General features: G+C 35.9%; 1 protein-coding gene across 1 annotated transcript; it reads right to left on the minus strand.

Moving 5' to 3' along the window:
• Window positions 1-4,354: 4,354 nt before the first annotated feature.
• Window positions 4,355-23,802, minus strand: LOC121329616 (leucine-rich repeat and fibronectin type-III domain-containing protein 5-like). Its single transcript, XM_041275287.1, has 3 exons — window positions 22,235-23,802; window positions 6,467-7,874; window positions 4,355-5,337 (listed from the first exon to the last, which is right to left on the minus strand). The coding sequence occupies exons 2-3, from the start codon at window positions 7,852-7,854 to the stop codon at window positions 4,395-4,397; spliced, it is 2,331 nt and encodes a 776-aa protein (XP_041131221.1). The 5' UTR covers window positions 7,855-7,874; window positions 22,235-23,802; the 3' UTR covers window positions 4,355-4,394.
• Window positions 23,803-25,263: the final 1,461 nt, after the last annotated feature.

The following is a 25,263-nucleotide window of genomic DNA, read 5'->3' on the forward strand; positions in this document are numbered from 1 at the left end:
TTGTTTGTTTTTGTAGATTAAGTTTATTATTAGTAGTAGTTGTTGCAGTCACAGTAGTCGTAGTACTGCAATAATTTATATAGGCCAATGGCCTTACAAATGATAGTCTAATGTTAACTTTACATGTAACCGCAAATTATTATTATGATATCAATTGTTAAAAAGATTTCTGGTGATAGGAGCTGTTTAGACTAAAGCAAGATGTCACTATCAACGTTGTCTTACCTCTTCACACTGTCTGCACTACAACGTCCTCCTGAGGTGGTCTACAGCTTTAGTGCCTGTACTGAGGAGTCGTATCTTTGTGTGAATGGAGTACAGGACACTCAGTTGCTTTCTGTAATTCTATAAGAAGTTTATCTATAAAAACATGATTAAAGTATTTGTTGATGCATTGGGCCATGGTAGCTGTTTCCCTGCACACTGCAATTTGGGTATCTAAAAGCAAGCAGCAACATGCACGGCCCAGTGCATTTAATAACTTCTATTTATTGGCTGTATGATGGGAAAATAATAACATCAAACCCTTCCATTAGCTTGTAAGACAAATTACATTTTAAATTAGGACGTATACATGCAATGGAGGGAGAGGACAAGGACATGGTATTTGCCAACTAACAACAGTTAATATTGTTGTTTGTGACAGGGAATTTACAGCTGAAACAATTTTAATTGCGTTATTTTCACACAAACCAATTTTGTCTGTTTAATTTAAATTTGAATGCATGTCTTTATAAACGATATTCTTATCATATAAAATAAATAACCATAATGTATCAGTTTTTATAGTATATTGCATTGCTTTTATTGTTTGTAAATATTATCGATCATTTGAATTGTTTTTGAGATTAATTTTAACTTTTTAAAATCACACTATTAAGCAACAACAGGATTTTATCATTTTCATTTCTCCCCTGTCCTTAAAAGGTACAGAGAGTTGACTAAAGAAATATTTTGTGAAAAGGCAATATTCTTTGAGGTAACCCCTGGACTGGTAGGACCACTTTGCACTATACATAGGGTAGATAAGACTTAATACTTAAATCTGTTGTGTCAGATTATGTGATGTCCCTGTTGTTTACAATAATGCATACAGGATGATGTTGAAGCCCTGAACTAATTTGGTTTATGTCCCAATCTGGATTTCATGTAAGTAATAGAAAGCACTAGACTGGTGCACTGTACATTCTGAATCTACATCTTTTGAAACTCTAAGAATTCTATGTATTAAATACTGTATAGAGATACAGTGATCCCTGCAAAGCTACTTATGACCAAGTGTGTTTTAAAACTTAAGAATGGCATGGGAAGGTTGTTTAAGCAGTCCGTTGAATATAGTGACCACACTGCTGTTAACTGTGAAACAAGGCTGGGATGTTAGAATCGAGAGAATACATACTTTAAATACACAGGTATTCATAAAGGCCCATCTGCTGACTAATATGGAGCCGTGTTACCAGCTGAAAACTCAGTGGGGCAGCAGCACAAACATGATATAATTGACATTACTGCTAAGTACTATTTGTTATTAATTTAAAAGTAGACAAAATACATGTTTTTAAAAAATAAATATTATTTGAAAGAATACAATAATAATAATAATAATAATAATAATAATAATAATAATAATAATAATAATAATAATAATAATAATAATACCCTGTAATGTTCTATATGTTGCTACTGTAGAAATTTAAAATGTATCTAACTTTAAAAGCCTGGGCATTAGAGTTGCTATGGAAAGGCACACTAATTTAGAGTGTGGCTGGAGATAAAAGCTCATGCCAATTCCTGGATCGCATTCCATGCTGTTTTATGGCATATTTCTGTCAGTTTTCACATGGTTATTTAGATGGATCCTTTACAACAATGAAATGAGATGGGTTTTGTTGTTATTGGGCTACAGATATACAGTAGAGAGATCGACCCTGCATTGCTAATTAAATACAATAATGATAATCAATAATCAAAGGAGGAAAAATGAAACCTCATAATCAGTTCTGTTCCTATCTTATCAGTAATGAGATCCAAAACCGGTAAAGAGATAAACAATCAAAGCTGCCGTAACACAGATATCAACTTAGTGTGTGTTGATCTGCAGGTAAGAAATCAAGTATTTTTCTCTTGATGGATGCATAGCTTGGAAGCTCCCAGGAATTGCACAGTTTAGAAATTAATATACAGGGTTACTTTGTGGTCCAGTCTGGGCTTTGGACTAAATCTGAATGCATTCTTGTAAGAACTGATAAACTGAATGAGCTCTATAAGTTGTTTTTTTGGGTAGACCAGCATTTATGAAGCAGCAGCAGTACTCGCCACTGTCCAAGGAAGAATTTATGATGTGTTGTTTATAGTTATGTAGGTTTTGTATAATCTTTCATGCCAAAATTGGATTTAGTTTTAAAAAGCCCATGTATAGGTATATAACTTTTTCATTAAACTAGAACCACTCTTTATAATTCAATGTTTATAAACAAGTCTGCATGTGAGAGAGTGAGGTAACAAATAAGTGTGTCTCACACTCATTAAACTGCCATTACATATACATTATATCTCATAAAGTGTATTTTGTATTGGTTCATGTGATTTTTGTTTTATATGTACTGTATATGGAGGGTAACCGTGACATTTCTTGTTTTGTTTTTAGAATGAATGCTCTGTCACAATCAAGAGAGAACAATATCAAGACTCAAGCTGTGCTGAACATTGTCATCCTAGCTTCAATTTAAGTGCGTACTTTTATTGTATTTTTACTGTTGTCTATGCATGTACCGTATTCCTTTGAATTTAAGATGCACTTTTTAAACCAATTTTTCTTCTCGAAAATGCCCTGTGTCTTAAATTCTAGTGCAGTATAGTGATGCATGTACTAAAATAGCCAAAATCACCAACAAAAGATGTGACAGCCTGAGGACAGCAGCGCGACTGGTAAAGGTTCCATAGTAGCTATCCTGTGGAGCGGACGCTCTCCTCCTCGATGGAAACAAAGCAAACCCAGTGGCAGTCTGTGTAGCTATGGACATGGTGCAGTAGCCTTGAACTGGCACTGCTGAATTCTTAAACAGGTATAGACTCCTGGGACACATCCCCAGCCAATCAGGAACTCCCGATCAGCTCAGCTGTGGGCAAGACTTCCTGTTTACCACAGCAGCAGCGCAGGTGAACAAGCGACAGGGTCCTTCCTGTCACAAAGCGTCCTTAGCTTCCTGAGGAATTCAAAGAGAAGCTAACACAATTTCAGCGATTCTTTATTAGGCTTAGTTCTAAGGCCACTGTATTTTTCTACTTGCCAAGCAATACCACAGTTCACAAAAATGGAGAAAAACATGTGTGAGTAATCACAACTGGAAATGAGAAGCAGAGCATAACTGTAATGCTCTGTGTGACAGCAGATAGCAGCAAACTGCCCCCATCTGTCGTTTTCTTAGATAAGTAAATGAATCTTTGTAAATGCATCTTTATTTGAATTTTTTTTTTCCTCAAGTTGAGGGTTGGAAATTTGGGCTGTGTCTTAAGTTCGAAGAAGTATGGTATGTATCATAGTACCTTTTTCCATCAATACAATTGAGGCATATGTTGGAATTGAGGTTGCACCACCATAATATAATCACCAGGATTGATATACTTAAGTAATAAGGGATTCAAAATGACAAGTAAGTTATAGTTAAATCCAACCTCCATAAGACTTATAAATGGCAGCTAAACTAATTCTTTCAGAAAACTATTTTCTCAAGAACTGCCTCACAATAATTAAACATATTCAACACAATGACACCATGTATGTATACTTGTTTCAGATTTTATTTTACACAACATAACAACACAGCAGTTGTCGTTTCTTTTTTTATGTACAGGGTTTTTCTTTTTTCCGCCTGAAAATAATGTCAGTATCAATGTCACTTAAAGAAAACTTGATTTTTTTCTTTAAAAAATACCAATTTAATAAGACATCCCATAACAAGTCTCTTTTTTTCCTATATCCAGGAAATTTAATTTTCTTTGTAAAAAGGCCTTGTGTGAAATCACCCCTACTCTACCCTCCAGACACCTAGACCCCATAGCACAAAGTTGTTTGCATTGGGTTCCTCCTACTGCTGAATCAGGAAGCCAATCTTTATGCAAGGGAAGGCACTGTGCTTTTCTCTTGCGTTATTTCTGGGTTTTTTTTTCATTGTTATTTATTTCGTTGTTATTAGGAATGCTGCTTTGCTTGCTGTTATAATGCCACAATTATGTTTATTCACAACCCTGCTGGAAGTAACATTTATAAGCTGAGACAAGTATGGAATTCCAAATTCCTGCAAGGCAAACATCCCTTCACTGTTAGCTTTAAAAAAAAAAAAAAAAAAAAAAAAAAACTAAATAAATAAAAAGATGCAAAAAAAAAATTAACATCACACAGTGCTTTCCAGTATCCACTCCGAACTTGAGAAGGTAGCTTTCCCACTATCTGAGCCTTCCAACTGCAACAACATGCCGTTCATTGATAGACTCCGTTTAGACCACAAGCTTCCCAGCTTTTGGGAATTGATGTAGTAGCTGTACTTAGAAAAGTCTTCATTGAGAGAATACCTGCGTTTTGCTCTCAAGTTCTCTGTTGGTAGGGTAAGGTATTTGTTGGGCTTGGATTGTGCTCTTTTAAAAGATGGTTTCTGCTTAGGCTGGATTAGTGGAGAACGGCTGGGCTGCTGCAGCGCTGTGGAGTTATTACGGTTTGTGTTCTGAGTCTCAGCGTTGGGCAGAGTATCAATCTTGGGCTCAGCCAATGACTTCGGCCCAGGCTTACGTTTTGGCTTTGGAGAGCCAGACGTGCTGGAGGTCCAGTTCTGGGCCACCAAAGAGGTAGTGGTGGAGCAATCGGGGATGGAGCACGTTTCTGATGACTGTGTCACAGTGTCTCTGTAAAGAGCCTTGTGACACTGGGCACTTTCCTCCTCCCCCAAGGCCAGCTTTGAGTTTGAGGGGGGCAGTGATCCCCCACAGCCCTGGCCTTGGGCCCCATTGGTTTGGGAGTGCATGTTGCTGACCTTTGTGGCCTTGTTTGGGTCCCCACTGTTGCACACTTTATACCGGATCATCAGGATGATGATGAAGACAAGTACAGATGCCACGATGATCCCACCAATAATAATAATCATTGTACCACCGAGAAACTGGGATTGCATAAAGTGACAGCGGACATAATCCTGCTCCGTTGTGAATTGGATGCAACCCACAACCCTGGTTGCAGTGAGAGAGGTGATGCCATCATCATAGATAGCCAGGACACACAGGTCATAGATAGTTCCAGCAGCCAAGTTATTAATAAGGAAGTTTTTGCTTGTGGGAGGGATCATTCTGGAAAACAAAGAAGACCTACTATTAGAATATTAGGTAATTATTCACTGCAGCAATATGATTAATAAAAGCAAGCATCTGATTGGAAGAAATCAATTTAAACATCAATTTAAACAGTAATCCAATTTACACTTAAGATAAGGTATCATTTACTCCAAAATGGTGTTATCTGAGAAACACAGAATCGCAGTTTGTCACAAGAAAATGAGGAGTGAGTCATCCACTTGGACAAATGTGAAAAAAAGCAGAATTTAAAATATCTTGAGACAACAAATAAATAATGTCCACAAAAACAAAAGTCCATGAGTTATTTAAAGAATGTTTTAAAGTCAGTTTGTAAAAGAAAGTGATATTCATTCAAGTCTTTAACAAAAGTCTAGAAAAATCCCATGATTACCTAAATTAATTAGAGTCTGCTATTCATGCTAAATTTTAAAAAAATCAATAACACATATTGACGAGATGTCTTTCTAAATGTTTTACATTGGATAAGAATGCCCAGTTTTTCCAGTAGCTGCACATGAAACCTCCAAACACATCTGGCAGCTTCACACGATATGCCCTATCAGCTTTCAGATGTCATTGACAGGACTGCTAATTACTTTGTTCAACAATCCAACACAGAAGTCTTTTCACAATAATACAAATGACAAATTACCTTTGAAAGGTGTGACCATTACATTAGCAGTCTTCTAAGTGTAAGCAGTTAGCACACTTTGATCTACATCACCTCGTCAAATACCAGACAGATGGACTGCAAATGGTGATTGATTTCCTACATCAAATTAGATTTTTTTTTTTTTTTAGTGGAATAAACTCTAAGATCAGTTTCATGAAACTTGTTCACAGTGTACTATTTCACACAGCAAGTTATTTAATAGGATTAAAGATCATCTTAAACCCTGCAACAGAATAGCACTGGAATAAGTAATACCCCCTTTTTATTTGTTACCATTAACACAGAAAAGTGCATTACACAATGACAAACACTTCAATATATGTCTCTAGTATGTTGCAACAGGGCCAGACTAAGTGTTAGCACCCTGAATGATGGCAGTGGATTAATAAATCAATGAAAGATGATTTCATCCTGGAAAGTATACAAGATACACTCCTATAAAAGCCCTACCTGTAAACAAGGGAGTCATCGTAGGTACCATTGTATTGGATTTGGAACATGCGGATACCTGGGATGTTCCTCTGAAAATTAAATTTAATAAGGGCCGTTGATGAGGTTGCCTCTGCAATCACTACCCTTTTGTCCTGGTTTATCTTTGTGTCCCCTGTGTTGTTGCTTGTGTTGGAACCAGATTTAGTGGAAGTGGAAATATCTGAGGAGCCAGGGTCAGGCTCCTGAATGTTGTTTGTGCTGTTAATCAAGTGGGGGAGCTTGATTATGTTCAGGTCCACTACTTGAGTGGCTTCCCCAGCTGGATTGGAAGAGATGCACGTGAAAGAGCCTGTGTCCTTCACAGTGGTGATGAGGATATCAAGCGTCCCGTTATCGTAAACAAGTGCCCTGGAAGAGTTGGAGATGAGCTTGCCATCAGGCGAAATCCAGTGAATAGCTGGTTCTGGGTCCCCTCTGGCTTTGCATCTCAGTGTAGCCCGCTGGCCTTCCAAAACCCTCATCTCGTGTGTATGGCGAGTGATGAGTGGAGGCTCGCACAAGAACTCCTCTTCTGGGATAGACCAAAAGTAGCGTCCTGTTAAATGGTTTGGTGTGGCACAGGTCTCTAAATCATCCTCCCGTGTGAGCCGCCTCAGCCAAAGCAGTTCGCAATTGCAGTGCAATGGGTTCCCCCCAAAGCTTAGAGCAAAAGATGAAGAAGTCGTGATATCTGACGTAGCCAGAGCCTGAGCACGCTGGAAGAGTGGATCTGGTGGGAGTTTCTGCAGTTTGTTGGAGGTAACATCTAAGCGTGTTAGCTTGTGGAGGTGGGAGAAAGTTGCCTCAGGGATGTAGTCAATCATGTTGTGATCCAGGCTGAGTGTGTGCAAGCTAACCATCCTCTCAATGGCTTCCCAAGGGATGGTTTCCAGGTTGTTATAGGATATATCCAACTCTTCCAATGCCAAAACATCATTAAAAGCCTCTGAGAAGATGTGAGTGAGCTGGTTGTTGTTTACAATTAAGTGATGGAGGTTGGAGAGACCGCTAAATATATCATTGGAAATCTTAGTTAGTCGATTGCTGTTTAGATGTAAGGCCCGCAAGTTGCGGAGATCAGCAAAAGCATGAGGAGTGATGAAGCTAATTGTATTCCTAGACAGGGTAAGGTCCACTAGGCCGGTCATGTTGGCAAAGTCTTTCCGTTTGATGCTTGAAACAAAGTTATCGGCCAGACGCAACTCCACAGTACGCCGGTCGATGTTCGGCGGCACAAATAGAAGCCCTTTTTTGGCACAGAGTGTTGCAAGGTTGGGAGACAAATTTTGACAGATACAGCGCTTTGGACAGATCTGGGCCTTAACTGCCATGCCAATGACCAGCAGATAGAAAAGCAGTTTTTCCATTGTAAGTCAGGTTCAAACACCTGCAAAAAAGGGAAAGAATGGAGAGAATTAATAATCCTGGTCATAGAAAAAAAGAAATACATTTTGCAAAAACTTTTGTTATGTATTTATGTTTCAAATGCTTTCTGCATTTGTTTTTCTTATTAGAATCTCTAATATTTAACCTGCTGCCTTCAACAGCTGACAGAAAAGGAGTTCCCAAAATAGAACACAATGAGATTAAAAATAATTTCAAATGGTACTACACGGAAAGTATATAAAGCAGTAAGAGTAGCCTATAATAATAATATATAATAATTAAGTAGTAGAAGAAAAATATTACAACATATGCAGAAAGTTAATCAAATGAAGCTTAAGGTTTAAACAAGATATTAGTTATTCATAAAGTCTTCTTGATGGCTAACTAAAAGGTTGGAAGACAGTCAGACATTATCATAAGTTCCTATTTAATGCCCTGTGTCTGGCAGGTAAAATAAATATTTCCTGAGAACAAGCTAGTTGCTATTTATTATCCCCTGCCCTTCATTGTTTCACTTTACTGAACTCTCCGGCAAGCACGATTTCATTTTACAATTTAAACTTAAATTCATCACAAAACAATTCTAAAATGGAAAGGCTTTATTATTCATTCAGAGCGTTCACGGTTGGCTGGCTGGCTGCAGTGCACTCTCTGTGCTGGAGGAAAAGACCCTGAATTCAATATATGGCTTCATTCTTCTTTTTAAAATTATTTTAACTTAAATGCAGATAGGATTTTAACTTTGCACATAATTCCATCCAATTGTCCTACATCCTGTTTTCTTGAATGCTATTTTTGAGTGTAAGAAATGCAATTCTGCATGTAAGCAGGTATTTCTAGTTAGTACACTCTTTTAATCTGGATGGAACTTATTATTTCAATATTATCTCTACCTTTATAAATTAAACAATTTGGACAGACATGCTAATCACAACTTGAATTGGTATTCTGAACAGTTCCTATGACTTCCATGCTACGTTTTCCATCACAGGATTTTTATTGCTAGCTATCAAATAAAGAGTTCATTTCCTTTCTTACAAAATGTAAATCTAAAGGATATGTCAGGATATGGTTTATAAACATGAAGCAATATGGAAATGTGAAAAATATTGTATCACCGATATATCCAGAAGTTTTAAACAGTGAGTCGATGGAAAGGTAAATATCTACTCAACACCACCTGTAATGGAACAAACGGTTTATGTGATACATTGCTTTGAAACTGTGGCAGGGGCAGCTTTGCAAAAGAATGCCAGGAAAGGGTAAATGTTTCTTGTTGAACATCCAGATGGGAATGCTTAAATACTGTAATGAATATAACTGTAGTGGTACACATATAACATGTTCAACTGTCAACACTTTCATTATCAAGTATACTACTTATATTTATATAATACAAACTATGGCAGGGCAGAGCCCAATCTGTAAATAAATTATTGGAGGTGTGTGTTTTGGTGGTGGTTGGCAGGGATGAGGTTAATTCCTATCCCTGACAAATACATGTCAGAATGTGGCTGTTCCAAAATGAGATAATTGTTGCTAATTGGGAACAGCCACAGAATATAAAAAGAGAGTTTGAAGCTCCACTATGGAGATGAATGCCAGGGAGCCGGTAACAGGAGAAACGATGTGTGTTCAGCCAAGGACTGTCTATCACATAAGGTATTGTGTGTTTATACCTGAAGGAAATGTGTGTTACCGATAAACAGCTTAGCTGTCTGGTGTAAGTAATAGTTTAGTTTGTTGGGAAAAAGGCTTAGTGTTTAGTCTAGGTCTCCATGGAGACAGGCTTTTGTTTTGTTTTTGTTTTGTTTTTAGTTTATTAAAAGTGCACAAAAGTGCTGAAAAGTACTGTTCTGTGTTTGGATCTGGTATTTTAAAGGGCGCAAATGAGCCTTGGCTGAAGGCTTTGTTACAAAACACACAGAAAGATCACGCAGAATATATAACATAAACCATGACCTTCACAGAACATTTGTGGATGATTCATTGATTTACATCAGTAGGCCTCAAAATTTGATGATTCATTGATTTACATCAGTAGGCCTCAAAATTTGAATTAAATTTGAAAAGGCACCTTAGCAAGAAGAAATTCCAACATGAGGTATTGATAATACATTGCTGTTAACTGTTTTTTGTTGTTTTGTTTTGTTTTGTTTTTGAGAATCTAGTTATTCACAAAGGTGGTCAGGAGTGTTATCCAAACAAACACATTCAACTGTGGATAATCCCAAAGAGAGTAAATATACAATGTTAAGACCAAGAACTGAAGAATTTAAGAAAACATCAAAAGCAAGAAAATGAAAATACAAGGGGAAAAACACTTGCATACATCTTATACACAGGAGAAACAAGAGAACTCCTCGAGCTGCTTTTCTTTCCCATATATATATATATATATATATATATATATATATATATATATGTTTTCTTCACTGAAATGTCTCTTGTATGTTGTAATCATTTTGAATTGGTTTCTCCATGCAATGATACACACCAAGAATATTATACTACTCAATCTATAAATAAAGAAAGAAAAACAAAAACATATAATATAATGCGTAGAACGTCCTATACGTCAGAATATATTATCACACTTTAATATCATGTGACAATATATTCTAACCCATAAATTACTATATGAATACATATATAATATATGCTGTATCTCAATGCTGCCCCAAATGCTAATGTAAGGATTTAAAAATCAGTACTTAGTTAGAATTAGCAACCTCTTATAACCCTCCTATGCAAGCTTTGTTTAAAATGTAAGATATGCACTGGTTACTCCGATAGAGGCTTTGCAAAATACTTTCTAATGAGGAGGTATTTATATAGGACCGGGAATAGTCAGTTCTGAATTGCTGATTTCCATAAGCTCTTCTGTAATCGAGTCCCCACTGCAACTGGTGCTGCAGGTATCCAAGCTTTTTACCTTCAGACTTCAAGAAATCAAAAGCCTGCATGATAAGCAGTCTAGGTTTTTAAAGGAAATTCCTATCTGATGTCTCCTAATAACAAATCGAGGTCATATGAAAAGATAATGAACCTGAAATTGCATGCTGAAATTAATCCAGAGCAGGGAACGAAAGCTCATGCGCATTACCTGGCAATAAAGGCTCAGATTGATTTTTTTTTTCTCCTGCTTATAAGGTTTCCCGTGGTGGTTCAACGAACTGTACTTGATTGTGTCAACCCAAAACGGTACACAATCAGTGTCTTAGCTGATAGCTTAAAACTGTACCAATTTTGCTGTATTGTTTGAAAACTGTCCTAGACACCTTCTACATAATATTTTAATCTAACAGTTAATAATATTTCGTCAGAAAATTATTTATCTTTTTTCTTTTCTTTTTTTTTGCAGAACTCCACTCTATTTGCAAGCATTTCCGTCAGTGATGTTAAGGGTTCAACGAAGCCGCAATGGGGGAAACACAGGCAGGATTTCTACAGTTTTAAAGGGTGCCAGTGTTTAGATTCACTCATTTTAGATGATTGAAATACTGTAGATCAAAGAACAATTCCATTCTTTATCCCTGCAACCCCACCCACTCAAGATGCCACATTGAGAAGATTTTGACTGCAAGGTAATTTACTGTTTAATTACAGTGATAAAAATAAGGTTTTGTGCCATTCCCTTGTTAGTTAGTGGACTTAATAAAGTGCTCAGGCACCTAAACCAGAACTAACACCTCCTAGTATGCCATTGCATACCCAATATTTACAATCTCCACTAATGAAGCACACGTTACAACCTATTTCTCCACCCCAAGCTGCTGAGGTCACAGTGGTGCTGTGATCTCTGAACTTGTTCAACAACTGTAACGAGAACAGTATGAAAACTAAATTAGAACATTAATGTTTCCTAACCACCAGGCATCAAAAATCCCTGCATCTTCAGATTTGTTATGTAGCATCATCTCATTATTCATCACAGCAGTTCTCCATGTAATATTATTCATTGACACTACCCAATTTAATATAAATAACCAAGCATCAGAATTGGTTCACTCTTTTATTTGTGAGAATAAATATACATTCAAACCACATGACTTGCATCAAGCATGTCGAGAAATAAAAGCAAAAAAAAAAAACCTTAAAAACAACTAATTGTCCTGTTTAACATTCCCTCCATGTGCTGTACTATTAGGGTTATTTAAGCATAGTACTTTACCATACTGTAAGGCACATTCAACTACTGTACCACTACACCTAGATAAAATAAGGTCCACAGTAATGTCTGGAAACGTTACTCAAGTATGACATTAGAGGACATTTGCGTGTTACTGAACACTATAAGTTATATATTTTTTCTGTCTAGAAAAAATATATAACTTATAGTGTTCAGTAACACGCAAATGGCAAACCTAGAAGCACTGGTCATTCATATGATTTTTAAAACAAAAAATATAATTAACAATTGAGTTGATTTATTATGTTTGAGTGATATAATGCTTTCCAATAGGAAGATAGTTTGATTCCCCATGTTGTTCTACCATCAGGGGCAAGAGTTCGATGTGGGGAAGGTGGATTCACCATCAATCACATACCCTACTTGAAAATCAATGTCTCATAGTCTAATTCACTGGCAATTAGGAGCATGTGCCACATGGCAGATAAAATACATCATCAAGAAGCCTCATGTTTATTAAATAAGCTGAGAATGAAAATAAACAAATCTAGACAAATTTTGAGGCAGCACTGGTGTACTATGTATAATGAGATATCACAAGATGTCAGCACTATGAGTTTACCAGTTTAAGCATAAAATGGCTGGTCATCTAACTGTCTGAAGTGTGCGTAAATCATTCCAGCATAGAGAAATGGTCACGGGGACCAGAGCTAGCTGCTCCTGCTGTAGATTGTACCACAGCCAACAGCAGTAGTACAAATCCATAGAGACTCAGCACGCTGCATGCTGCTAAACCCATATGCTGCTGAGCGGCATGGGAATACAAAAAATCTGGTGTTTTTTGTGAATATTATAAAATATACAGCAGAAAAAATAACAACAACAAAAGTGTACAGGTACGTATTTTCTTCAAATGTCTAACTGTGCCGAAGAAAGGAGAGTTGGACTCCAAACATCACAAATTTAAATGTTGTTTTATTACTACTGTTACTATATTTTACAGAATACTGGTATTTTGCAGGGCAAGATAATTGTAGTTTAAATGTGAATAAAGAACTGGGAGTATAAATATTTACTTACTTTACATTTATCCTGATTTTTATTTTGTGGCTTTTCCCATTACATTATTGTTAGAAATATGCTGTTGTCATCCATTTTACTATCCCTGCACCAAAATACTTTACATTATGACCAAGTCCACCCCTGACTTGATTCAGCAACCAGCTCTCCATCTATTGTTGAAGGAAGATACTTCTCAATAATTAAAGATAAAGCACATCAGTCGAGGACAGTAGTAAAGATTAATTTGGCTCTTTCAAAAGGAAAACTGTTATGGATATAGTATCTAAACTACAGGTTACAGAATGTATGCAGACTGGAATATCCCGGTGCATTATTCACAACAGATATGTCTTGTCAAGTATTAAAGGTTTCTGTGATTTGGGCCACTGTAGCGCATCTGTTGCTTGTCACAATGGACTAGATCAACCAGAGTTGTGCTTTACAGGAACACCCAGGAGACACATTGGTGAATACAGCCACACAGCTTATTTCGTAGGGCTAGTGGATCACGTCCTGTCACAACAGGGATTTGCATACATTGTTGACTTGGGGAATTCCCACTTACATTCTCAAATTTGTTGGCTAGTCAGTGTACAATATGAGAGGGTTGTAAAAAGGATTCCAGTGCATAAACATACTCCAGTAGATTAGGGGAGTAGCTGATACACAAGGCTAAAGGCCACTGCACACCAAACCCATCCGTAATTACATCTGTAAATGTTGTGAACAAGTTGATGTATGTACTTGTATGTTCAGCACAAAGAGTACTACCTTAACCAAGCTACTATTGCATGATGGTCAGGTGTTTGCTCTCTATCAACTGAAGTAAATCAAAATTGATTCAAATCCACAATCAATACATCACTCTTGAACGACAATTACTGACAGAGTGTGCAATGTATAAAAACACAAAATCTACATATGTGGTAAATGTGTTCAATAATCAAATTTGTTTAATAAAGACAAATATCCAGTGTGCAGTATTTTCAGGTGAGAGACAATTATAGTAAAGGGGTTGTACATTAATGATGCTAACTTTTTTATTTCATAATGAGCTTGGAGCTTGAAGCTTTGTAAATCTGTATCCATGTAATACAACAACAGGATTACACAGGAATGCACATAGTCAGAAATAAGAGTCAAAAATGTAAAAACTGCTATACTCCTTTGTATCAAAATTAACCTTTAACGAATATTGTAATCGATTTTTTTATGAGCAAAGCGAAGGGCAAGTACATCATGTATAAAGGATACAAGAAACTGGTGCCCTTATAGTGTATACTGCATTACTATGCTTAACAAGAATAAAAGTGCTGAAACTCCATATAATCCAAATAAATTATCTTGTGATCTTAACATAACAATTTTCAATTGAGATCCTGAGATCCTGAGATCATTTATCTTGTGATCTTCACAAAGTAGGTACATTATTTCTTTCATTCTGAAGCCACAGCCTCCTGAAGAACATAGGGACCTTCCTTCTCAATATCCATGTCATGCATTTTGCTAGCCTCAAAATGTAACACTGTTAGGTAACTGCCCATTTGCTTAAGACATCTGTTATGAATACCCTCCAGGTTTTAAAAAAATGTAGTCAGGCAGGTGTTTAATATTCTTGAAGGGCAATTTAAGTGTAGAGAATACAAATGTACAAAATGAGCTTTAGCCTTCCTTTCAATTTGAATCACCCATGTGTAAGAATAAAATGGTTTGCCATACAATCACTCGAACCCCAGAACTAAAAGCATCAGATATCAATACCTGCTGACAACCTATTTCTCCACCCAAAGCTGCTGTCAGGATTTATTCTGAGGTCACAGTGGAGCTGTCATCTCCAAACTTGTTCAACAACTGTAATGAGAATGGTATGAAAACTGAACTTGAATATTAATGTTTCCTAACCACCAGGCATCAAAAATCCCTACATCTTCAGATTTATTATGTAGCATCATCTCATTATTTATCACAGCAGTTCTCCATGTAATATTATTCATCGACACTACCCAATTCTATATAAATAACCAAGCATCAGAATTGGTTCTTCCGTTTATTTCTGAGAATAAATATACATTCAAACCATATTCCCATGGCTTGCAACATGTACGTTGAGAAGTGAAAGAACTGAATAACAACTAATTGTCAGTTCTTAGCATAGATACAAAGAACGTGTTCATTTCTCAGCTTTCACTTCACTGACAGTTTCTTTCAAATAAAAGACAAATGTAGAAATGGGTGATTGGATTTTGCATGAAGCTTTAAGCATGAAATGCCCTGCCCTCTCCAAACTACTGGTAGTTAAATTGCCAATTTGTCTGAATGGACTTTTCATACAGTGCACTGGAGGGTGATAAATGCCATAATTAACTGATTTTTTTGGCATGATATTCTGTATGCTGGGTCAGCGCACTAAACCATGGAGCTGAACCTGACAATGTTTGTATCTGTATGAAACATATCCTGCTTAACCAACTGTAAAATACAGAATGAACCTTAAATTCTGTAATCCAAACCTTCAAAGCTGTAACCTAGATTCTGTGTTCCAAAGTTAAAGTATAATATTTGGCCTATTAAGAATATAAATAAATAAATAATTAAATCAGGTGGCAGAAATTAGGATCAGATATCAAATGAAAGTTTTTTCTCTTCAATTCTTCCTGCTAGTGAAATTTGAAATGGGAGTTGCAGAAAAGTGTTTTTTCCCTCAACTCTGGAGGGAATAATTATGCATGTGCATAATTGTGCAAGATTCAAAAATATGTTTTTCGCAAATCACAAATCACATGTTGGGGGGAAAAAATTGTTTTTACTTCAATTAAGTAATTTGTATACAAGCGAACTATTTAAATAATATTTATTCACATCAAGAGTAAGCTTAGAGCTCAATAACCTTAGTTGAATTTAACATTAGTTAAATATACAAAGAATATATTATATTTTCATTATTAGATACTTATCAAAAAATGTACACCTGTGTCTCTCTAAGATGACTGCAGCTCTAACTGCGCAAACAGAGCATGCTGATTGTGAGTTCAAACTTGTTTAATAATTTAGTATAATTAGATATTCATTAGATAATTATTGATTTAGAGCCCTGTTCAGACAGGTTTGTCTTGGTCTGAAAGCATGTTATGTATTGAAAAAATATGAAGGCTCATATAATGTTATACTTTTATTAATATATAGACCACATCAACAAAAGCTAATATTATATTTCAAGTTTAAATGCAGAATATTTTAAAAGGCTAATAGAGGTTTCTTAAGTTTATTTACAAATGCAGGTCCAACTTTGTCAATTGCAACCACCTTGTGGAGTATATGCCCTTTTTCTGTATGTTTGATCATCTGGCTTCCCCACTTGAATTTTAAGGACACTGCTGAGGGCTGAAGCTGACACGTTTACCTCAAATCTGCAGTTTTCCTTCCCATGTAACCACTGAACATAGCATGTAGTCTCTACTGAGAAGCATGGGTCAGGTTCACCCAGGGGATATAGTAAAGGGAGATAAAACACATGGGCTTAAGAAAGAGCTTGTCTATTTTATTTGTTGTGTATTGTCTCCTGAATTCTCTTAGCCTGACTCCTGATGTTATTAAGTTTAGTTACAGATTTCTATTTTCCCCTTATGTACTTTGCATTTGACATTCATATGTAACGTCCTCCATCAGTGAGAGTTGGTTTTGGAAATCCTAACTGTGCATGACAATTCCAATTTCACAAGTATATTCTCAGCTTCATCTGACTGTACCCTACAAACCACTTGAATGATTTAATTGAAATATTCCAGCCCAATTTCCCAACATTAAAGTTTGTACTCACTACCGTATTCATCACACCACTAATCTGGACATTTAAAATTTTAGTACAAAGGCTCTCCTTGTGGATGATGCAGTAAAATCTGACGATCAGGCAGCCAATGTGATCATCCAGTAGCTTCACAAGTCCCCTTTTCTTCTCTACCATTGGAGCCGCGCCATCAGTGGTGTCACACAACATCTTTTTTCATATCAACTCATTGTTCTTTGAAATGCTAACAAAAGTTTCCATGATATCTTCCCTCTTTGTAGTTAGATGCAGTGGTTTCAGACAACAACATTCCTCTCGTATTCCATCTCAGGTATAATATCATAGCAATAAGTGTATATTGGTGCTGCATTACTTTCAGATCTGGTCAATAATACCATATTTTAATCATCCCTTGCGGGCATATATTATTATTACTCAATGCAGGCTGGGTTGAACATTTGATTTAAATTTGACCTCACATACAATGGTTACTGCATTTTGTAACTGTCAAGAATGTCACATCTGAGTTGGGATGTGATGTCAAGAGGTTATAGGACTAATTGCCAGTGTGGCCAATAGCAAAAACTATGCTTGGTTATGTACTGTATTTGCAAACAGGATTGTGTGTAGAAATCAATCTAGGAGAGAGACAGACAGGGACAGAATACACTGCACATATAGTGAGCTACAGTGACTAAGGTTTCTATTATTTTTCATCATTTTGACAAGTGCAATTGGCCACTTTCTTCCAATTGCAGACCAAAATAAATGGTCTTGGTTCCCGCCTGGTGATACGTAAAATGCTATTCACTGCCACTTATGTAAATGACCATCGTTACTGTCAAAAATATTTTTAAAAAGCCTTCATGTCAGTTAGGATTCCATACTGGACATGCTCAATGCAAGGTGTCATTAAGATGAGTATCCCTATTCATCAAAAGAAAGGCACGTGTTGCATTCTTTTATCATCTGCCACGGCTGGTCAGAAATTCAAAACAAAATGTGTGATTGAAAAGTCTTATCAAGATCCACATCCTAACACATTGTGGCAGCACTTTGTCTTCTTTTTGATTATATTGTCCTTTATATTTGTCATTTATTCATTAAGCTTTTTTTCAATAGCCATGGTCACGTACTGAATTGCACATGTCTGTATATTACATGGATTATGCAGTAAAGTCAATAGAAGTGTAGAAATACGTTGACAGAATTAAATATAAAGCAAGTTCTAGTACAAATTTATGTTTGGTGAGATGAAAAAAAAAGATCTGATGCAAGTTTTGAACAGTGATCTGTACTGGGCAGTTTATTGAAGGGGGTGTTTCTGATTGGATAAGACAAGTTTGCTACTGATTTATGGAATATTTATATCTCCCTAACTCATTGTGAAAATGACCTTTGCATTGCAATTCTAAATGCCACAGCAGCAAGCCTTGCAAAAACAAATACAGTGATTTGAGGAGGCTGTGTTGTAAGGTAAGTAGGAGGTCCCCATTCAAATCCGGGCCCACTCACTGACTCACTGTGTGACCCTGAGCCTTTTAACCTCCTTGTGCTCTGTCTTTTGGGTGAGACGTTTTTGTAAGTGACTCTGCAGCTGATGTATAGTTCACACACCCTGGTCTCTGTAAGTCGCTTTGGATAAAGATGTCTGCTGAATAAACAAATATATATATATATAATATTATAATAATAATTAATAATAATAATAATAATAACAAACACAATTCTACTGTAAGTTACTGGATTTCACCAGATCATTTTACATATTTTGCTGTTCTATAACAAATCATTGAATTGTGTAGATTGGTGGTGTAATTGTCAGTGTTTTATTATGGCATTCCTTGGAGTGTTAGTGACTTGTACATCTCCTGTTTTTTTTTTTTGTTTGTTTGTTTTTTTTTATTTAATTTCATAGCATGTGATTTCTTTCTTTCCAAACTGCCACTCTTCAGTCAATTGCGTATTTATATTACTGGAAATTATTCTCTTTTCAAAATAAAGGTCAATTCTGTCATATTCACAAATCTTGAGGGTTTGAAAAGCAGCTTGCCATTGCCCCCCAACTCCACACACACACACAAAATACAAATTAGAGTTAAAAACAGCAGGGAAGAATAACAACAGCTATCTTTCATTATCATGTTCTTAACTCGTTGACATAGCTGTAAATATGTAAATATGCACCAAATGTGCAAAATATCAATCAGCATTAGGACAACATATTAGTATTGTGCTAATTAACTGCTATTTAAGTTCTTAACAAGCTTCTTTCAATGGTGCACTGCTGCAGTGAAAATCAATTTGCTTTTAAAACAGAAGACATTCCAAGGGGTTCCTTTGTGACCACTACTGCATTGGATGTGCTTGATTATTTCTAGCCCTTTAAATGTTCCTCAATAAACATTTAGCAACACTGTTTATTAATGTATATTTATAGCTTGAGTGCCACCTATTGGTAGTGCAAATGTCCTGCATTTTAACCAAAAACACAAATAGAATACATAAGATCAATGCTATAATTTCTTAGCCTGCAGCATTTGAAGAAGTGAGAATATATATTTTTTTATTATTATTTTTAGAGTTGCTATTTATGTGACAGGCATAATTTTACATTATCACAGTGTGCATGCTTCAATTACACAGATTACACAGTATGTTAATAATGCAATACACATTCACCTTTAAATCAATTCCCAAATAAAATAACAGATTATGAAAAGTTGCATAATATCATATTATTATTAAAAAAAAAAAAAAAAACCTGCTACACCACTGACACAATTACAACAGTTTGCAAATTGTTATATCTATAATGATGTCATCACATTTGTCACATCTTTGGTGTCATAGCAACTAAAGATGAGATTGGCTGAATGATCAAGTCTTGTATAACAGTGTAGAATGACATTGTGATGAATCTGCATTTATATGTTTCTTTTGAGATTAGTTTATTTCTGAAATATACTATACAATTATAAAATACTAACAATGAAGCAAAAGACACAAATGCCTGTTTACAAAACAACAGGACTTTAAGAGCCAACACTCAACAGTCATATCATACTATGCAGTTTGAGTCCACTTACACACATTTTGCCTGCTACTGTGGTTTCATAACCTTTGCAAAAAAAAAAAAAACTACCCAATAAAGAAAAAGGAATAATCAAACACAGAAACAAATTAATAACTTTGTGAATTCACTGTCATAAAGCCAGCAGATGTATTATTAATGTAGCCCCATTTTTTATGTTTTATAATCTCCAAAAGCATTGGTGTTCTAAATAGACATAGACAACAGACAATAAGAGTCTTACAACTGGTCTTCTCAGCTCACTTAGTGCTTAAGCAGGGAGTGTGTTAATCTAGGGCATCCTGCTCAACAGTGTCTGGCTTTCATTAAACTGCGTCAGCCATGGGAATCTCATAATGCTTCATTTGATTTTTTTTAGCTCCAAGCAGTAGGCAACATGGATGAAAGCAAGCGTACTCCACAGTGAGACAATCTTGCTGAAGTCTTTCCAATTGGTGTGCTTTCATCTCTCTCCCTTTGTAATCTGACAGATGAGTTAGGCATCCAAACTTGTTTGGATCTTAAAACATCTTTGGCAACCAAAAGGAATGACCTTTTCTGCCATTGTTAGCCATATTGAGCATCTTAAATACATTAGTCTGCGGACTACTGCCTTTCAGTGCAAGAGATAGAACTGTCACCTTTGAAGTTTATAATCCCAGATAGTGCTGACTCCCTTTGGCCTGTAGCTCAGGTTATTCAGCTGCAAAAGTTATCAAAGCCCTTTTCTGCCACTGAAGCTGCAGGATGGATCATAAATTGAATTATAGCACCACCAGGCAGCTAAAGTAGCACTGCAGTTTAGGTGCTTGACGGCTGAGGCTGCAGATCTGAGAGTCTGAAATGTTGTCATTAAGGATATCTTAAAATAATAATAATAATAATAATAATAATAATAATAATAATAATAATAATAATAATAAGATAATAATAATAATAATAATAATACAGGATAACATTCAGACTTTGTGGATTGACAGTAAAGTCAAATCATACCATTTAACTTGATTTGTTAGATCTTTATATTTTTAGATATCGTTTATCTCATCGGTTACTGTCTTAAAATTGCATTGGGGTATAAAGGCTTATTAAAGTCTTCACTGCTTTATTTCGTTTGTCCTAACTGAGAAAAAACAAAGCATTAAGGTATTTAATAATTCATGGATTACACCACAGGAGAAACATGTATAAAGCTTGTCTGAAAGTACTTGATCTTGTTAATATTATGCTATTTCGCCAAACACGTTTGAACCCTTTTTAAAAAGGTACTGACATTGATTATTACAGTTTTAACAGGACTGATTCGTATAGCAACTGTTAGAATTTCTAAATACCTCGTTAGTTTTTAGGAAAGAAAATAAATCAATCAATCAATAAATCAATAAATAAATCAATAAAGAGGAGTGTGTTTATATATCTATATCTATATATCTATATATATATATATATATATATATATATATATATATATATATATATATATATATACTTTATGAAATACTTTCTCTTTAACAAAAAATCCACAAATCAGTAACAGACCACAAAACATTTTTAGACTATTGTTTAAAATTGTAAAATTGAGGTCAATTAGTCTTTTTTTCTTGTGCCATTCCTGTACTGTGAGCTGAACCGGTATCGGGGAGCACATTCCTAAAGCTTAGTGTGGTTTTATGCACTTAGGCAGAAAATACCAGTGTAATTTGAGTCAGATAGACTATCCTTGATTTCATCATGTTGTTGGGCTAAACACTCCATTTTTACAGACAACGCAGGTTTTGAATAGGCACTGGTATAAGCGTAAGCATAGTCCCCAACGCAGCAGGAAGCAAGGAAAATATACAATCTATCGTTATATGCAATTTACTGTATCATTTCAAATCACATTTAACTTGCAGCTGCCATCCTGAATCATTATTTCAGCATGCTTCATGCATTTAAAGATATTTTTATGCAATAATCTTTATATATCTTTACAGTTTTATAGGTGACAGTCGCGTATACAGCCAAGTACAGTGAATGACATTTTGCAATAGCAGCCTACCTCTTAACAAGCATGCCTTGAAAACGCTGTTTGACCTTGTAGTGTACCTGAAGACCAGGATAAAACCCCGAAAAGCCTTTTGCGATCGTACAGATCCACTGTAACAAAATGTGAACACCTTTGCTATCAAGGCAGCCATTTGGTTGATAAAAATCAGAAACACGCAATGCCCAGCAAATCATTAAGTAATGACTGACTATAACCTAACAGACACGTATATCTCCTAAAAAGGTAAAAATAACAGGCAAATATAAAAAGGGAAAGTTTACCTTGCAGAAAGAACATTAGCCCTGCTCAGTTTAGTGAGGGTCAGGGAAATATAATCTTCTCACTCCTCATTTTTTCCACATGCTTTGGTTTTGTTTTGTTCCATCGAATTTTCACAATATTCAGTGTCAATACAAGGTGTGATGCTTTTCTTACCGCACAACTCCGCGCAGCCCATTTCCATCCCTGCGCTCAAAAAAATACCATAGGTTTGTATACAAGAGTGCCTTTTGAATCCACTGACGCGCCTTGTAAGAAATCCAACACAAACGACGCAGAGACAGTCAGATTCCAAAACAGGTCTCGAAAAGCCCTTCACAGAATAACAGTTGCTTGTTTTTCCCTTTCAGTCAGTGCAGATGAAGCCATCCTCCTTCGGCTGGCAGGCGAGCCTTACAACTACGGCAGCTTTTCTCCGCATTAAGCCAGCTTGCTCTATTTAGCTGAGCAAACGTCTCTGCAGTGAAAGCGATCAAGTGGCTGAGATAGGAAACTCAGATCAAATCTCAGCAGACAGGTCTTTGCACCGCTGCACCTAGCACTTCCCCCAGTTCAGCCTCCACGCTGAGTTAATCCTCAGAGTGACTGAGAGCCACCTACGCGTGTTCTCCATCCAAGTCTCCAGAAAGGGACAGTCCTTCGCCTAGTTGCAAGCTTCTTCCACCTCTTTAGCTCAGTAAGCTGATTTCTGACAAATAATTAGAGGGTGTATCTGTATCGCTCTTACTTGGTAATAATGAAAAAATAAAAACCTTGGATAGAAATCTTAAAAACAAAAATATAATCTACAAGCTGCACTCTCGGCATTTATTCCCTGCATTATTAGTGACCAGCCCTCGAAACCAACACCAGGGCGTTTAATCAGTGCAAGAGCAAGGATTTGTCATGGAGGCTAAAACTGTTTTTTTCTTCTTTCAAAAGAATGCAGAGGAAATCATCGTGGATTGGTTGAAGCTGACTCTCGATATTCTTGCTTCTGCGTCCGTCACTCTGTGGGACTCACTAAGGAGTGCTGTTAGCGTAGTTTTCACAGCAAACCTCAACACATAGAGAGCATCATTCAGTGCTATTAAAGGGTTTGTAGATAATTCCACAGCGCCGTCCATGCTGAGATCATCCAAGCAGATGATTTTCTTTACCTGGGACCTTATTTCAATATTTATTTTTTAAATAACCTGAGTCTGTGTTGAGAAAGGTTGTAAACTTCTATGTGAAGCAGCATTTTATATACGAAGCGCAGAAGAAGAGATCACACTTTTATCTTCCCTGGACTTGTAGCTCATCTGTTTTACAATCTTATTCCATGGTGCATAAAAACAGTGAAAAACCAGACGATGATAAGTGACGCCATAATCAAATTGAAGTCCGCCTTTCCTGGAAAGAAAAGTATATTTCACAACTTTTGTTTTACTCTCATGGAAACCAACGGGGATGTAGATGATTATTCCTTGCTTAATGGAGTATGGTTTATATCCCTGCACTCCTTTGGGGTGCACGGGAATGTATGCACACGTCTTAACTAATATATTAAGATGCCAAGAACTACAAAAAAGTATACCTGGTTGTTGGACATTGTATTCATCTGGTATTTAAAAGTATACATTTTTCTTTGAAATGTCATGTTGTCAAATTGTTTTTTTTTTTTTTTTTTTTTTTTTTTTTGGTTTGGTTTTTTTTAATGTCTGTATCATAGATCACACATACACATACGCACAGTGTTTTTAGGCGTGGCAACTGCAACAGCTGCACTAGTAAACTGCAACGTCTGTCCTATTACTAAAACTGTCGAACGGTGGAAGACAGGTGTCTTTCTTTTTGTGTGCGGTATGTTAAGACTTATACAAGAAAAAAAAATATGCTGAAGTTGGAAATTGTTTCATTGAATTGATGATCATCCAATCTCACATACAATATTTAAAATTCAGTTGATATAAAACTGACAAACATATTTGACATTAAAACCGACTAACCTGCAGACAGATTTTTTTTTTTTTTTTTTTTTTTTTCTCGGATGCTTTGACAGCGTCTTTTCAGGACCATGGACAGTTACAGAGTAGGGCGCGTCTACAATTAACATAAAGCAAATAACTAAATAAATTAAGTAATTCATGTGTAATGCAACATTGGGTTTTGTTTCTTGACGAGAATGTGTGAAATGATGTATAAACGTTAAAGTTATTATTGTATACCAAAACCATATTTTGCCGAGGTGTTTATTGTATTCTCCACTGGGAGGAACGTGGAGGACATTGGCACGTAAAAGTCTGCACCTGTGGTATACTTTTTAACTCGCATACTACATTGTTTAACTCGTGTTTCATTGGAATACTTATTGCAATATGATGACATAATCTCTCAAGTTACTACAGCACCACATTACCATATTCATAAACCATTTTGTCTTTGTGTGTGCCCGTGTGTGTGTGTGTGTGTGTGTGTGTGTGCGTCATTATGAGTCGCAAACACAATTTTAGGTTTGAATGATTTAAAATAATAATACAATAGCTTGATAAAGTTTGTAGGCCAGTATCTATGATGTGCTATACAACTAAATTATTGACATTTGTTTGGTAAAAAGTCAGTGTAAATTTTGATTGAAAATTCAGTTCTAAATAATATTGCATTACATTTAAATGATTTTGTTACATTTGTTACGTTGCATTACATTTGCACAATGTACATCAAGTGTAAAATAAACATCCTAATACTAAATGGTTATCATTGCATGTACAATATTGTGCAATAATAAACCAATGGTACTAAAGTTTTAGAAGTAAATACAAAAAATGTGATCACCATACTTATGTGGGGTGGCAGTATATTGAAAATTCATCCTATATTGTTTTCACTTATGCTCCCTATCAAAGATAATCTCACCTCAATCATGTCACTTGATTTTGAATTACAAGTGTATAACAAATGTGGTAATACTATCTTTATACTATCAACTGATAATTCTGGTAACACCTGCCTCAATTGAATACCGTACACATATGTAAATAACATTATTTCCAGCTGTACCTTGTAGCTC

Source organism: Polyodon spathula, chromosome 17, assembly GCF_017654505.1.
Source record: "Polyodon spathula isolate WHYD16114869_AA chromosome 17, ASM1765450v1, whole genome shotgun sequence".
Taxonomy (NCBI): Eukaryota; Metazoa; Chordata; class Actinopteri; order Acipenseriformes; family Polyodontidae; genus Polyodon; species Polyodon spathula.

What these genes read in the sequence shown, in the direction of transcription:
- LOC121329616 (XM_041275287.1), bottom strand. Translation starts at nt 7,854, where the DNA reads ATGGAAAAACTGCTTTTCTATCTGCTGGTCATTGGCATGGCAGTTAAG. An exon ending in GATGACTCCCTTGTTTACAG is followed by an intron (nt 5,338 to 6,466) that starts GTAGGGCTTTTA and finishes TTTGTTTTCCAG; the next exon opens with AATGATCCCTCCCACAAGCA.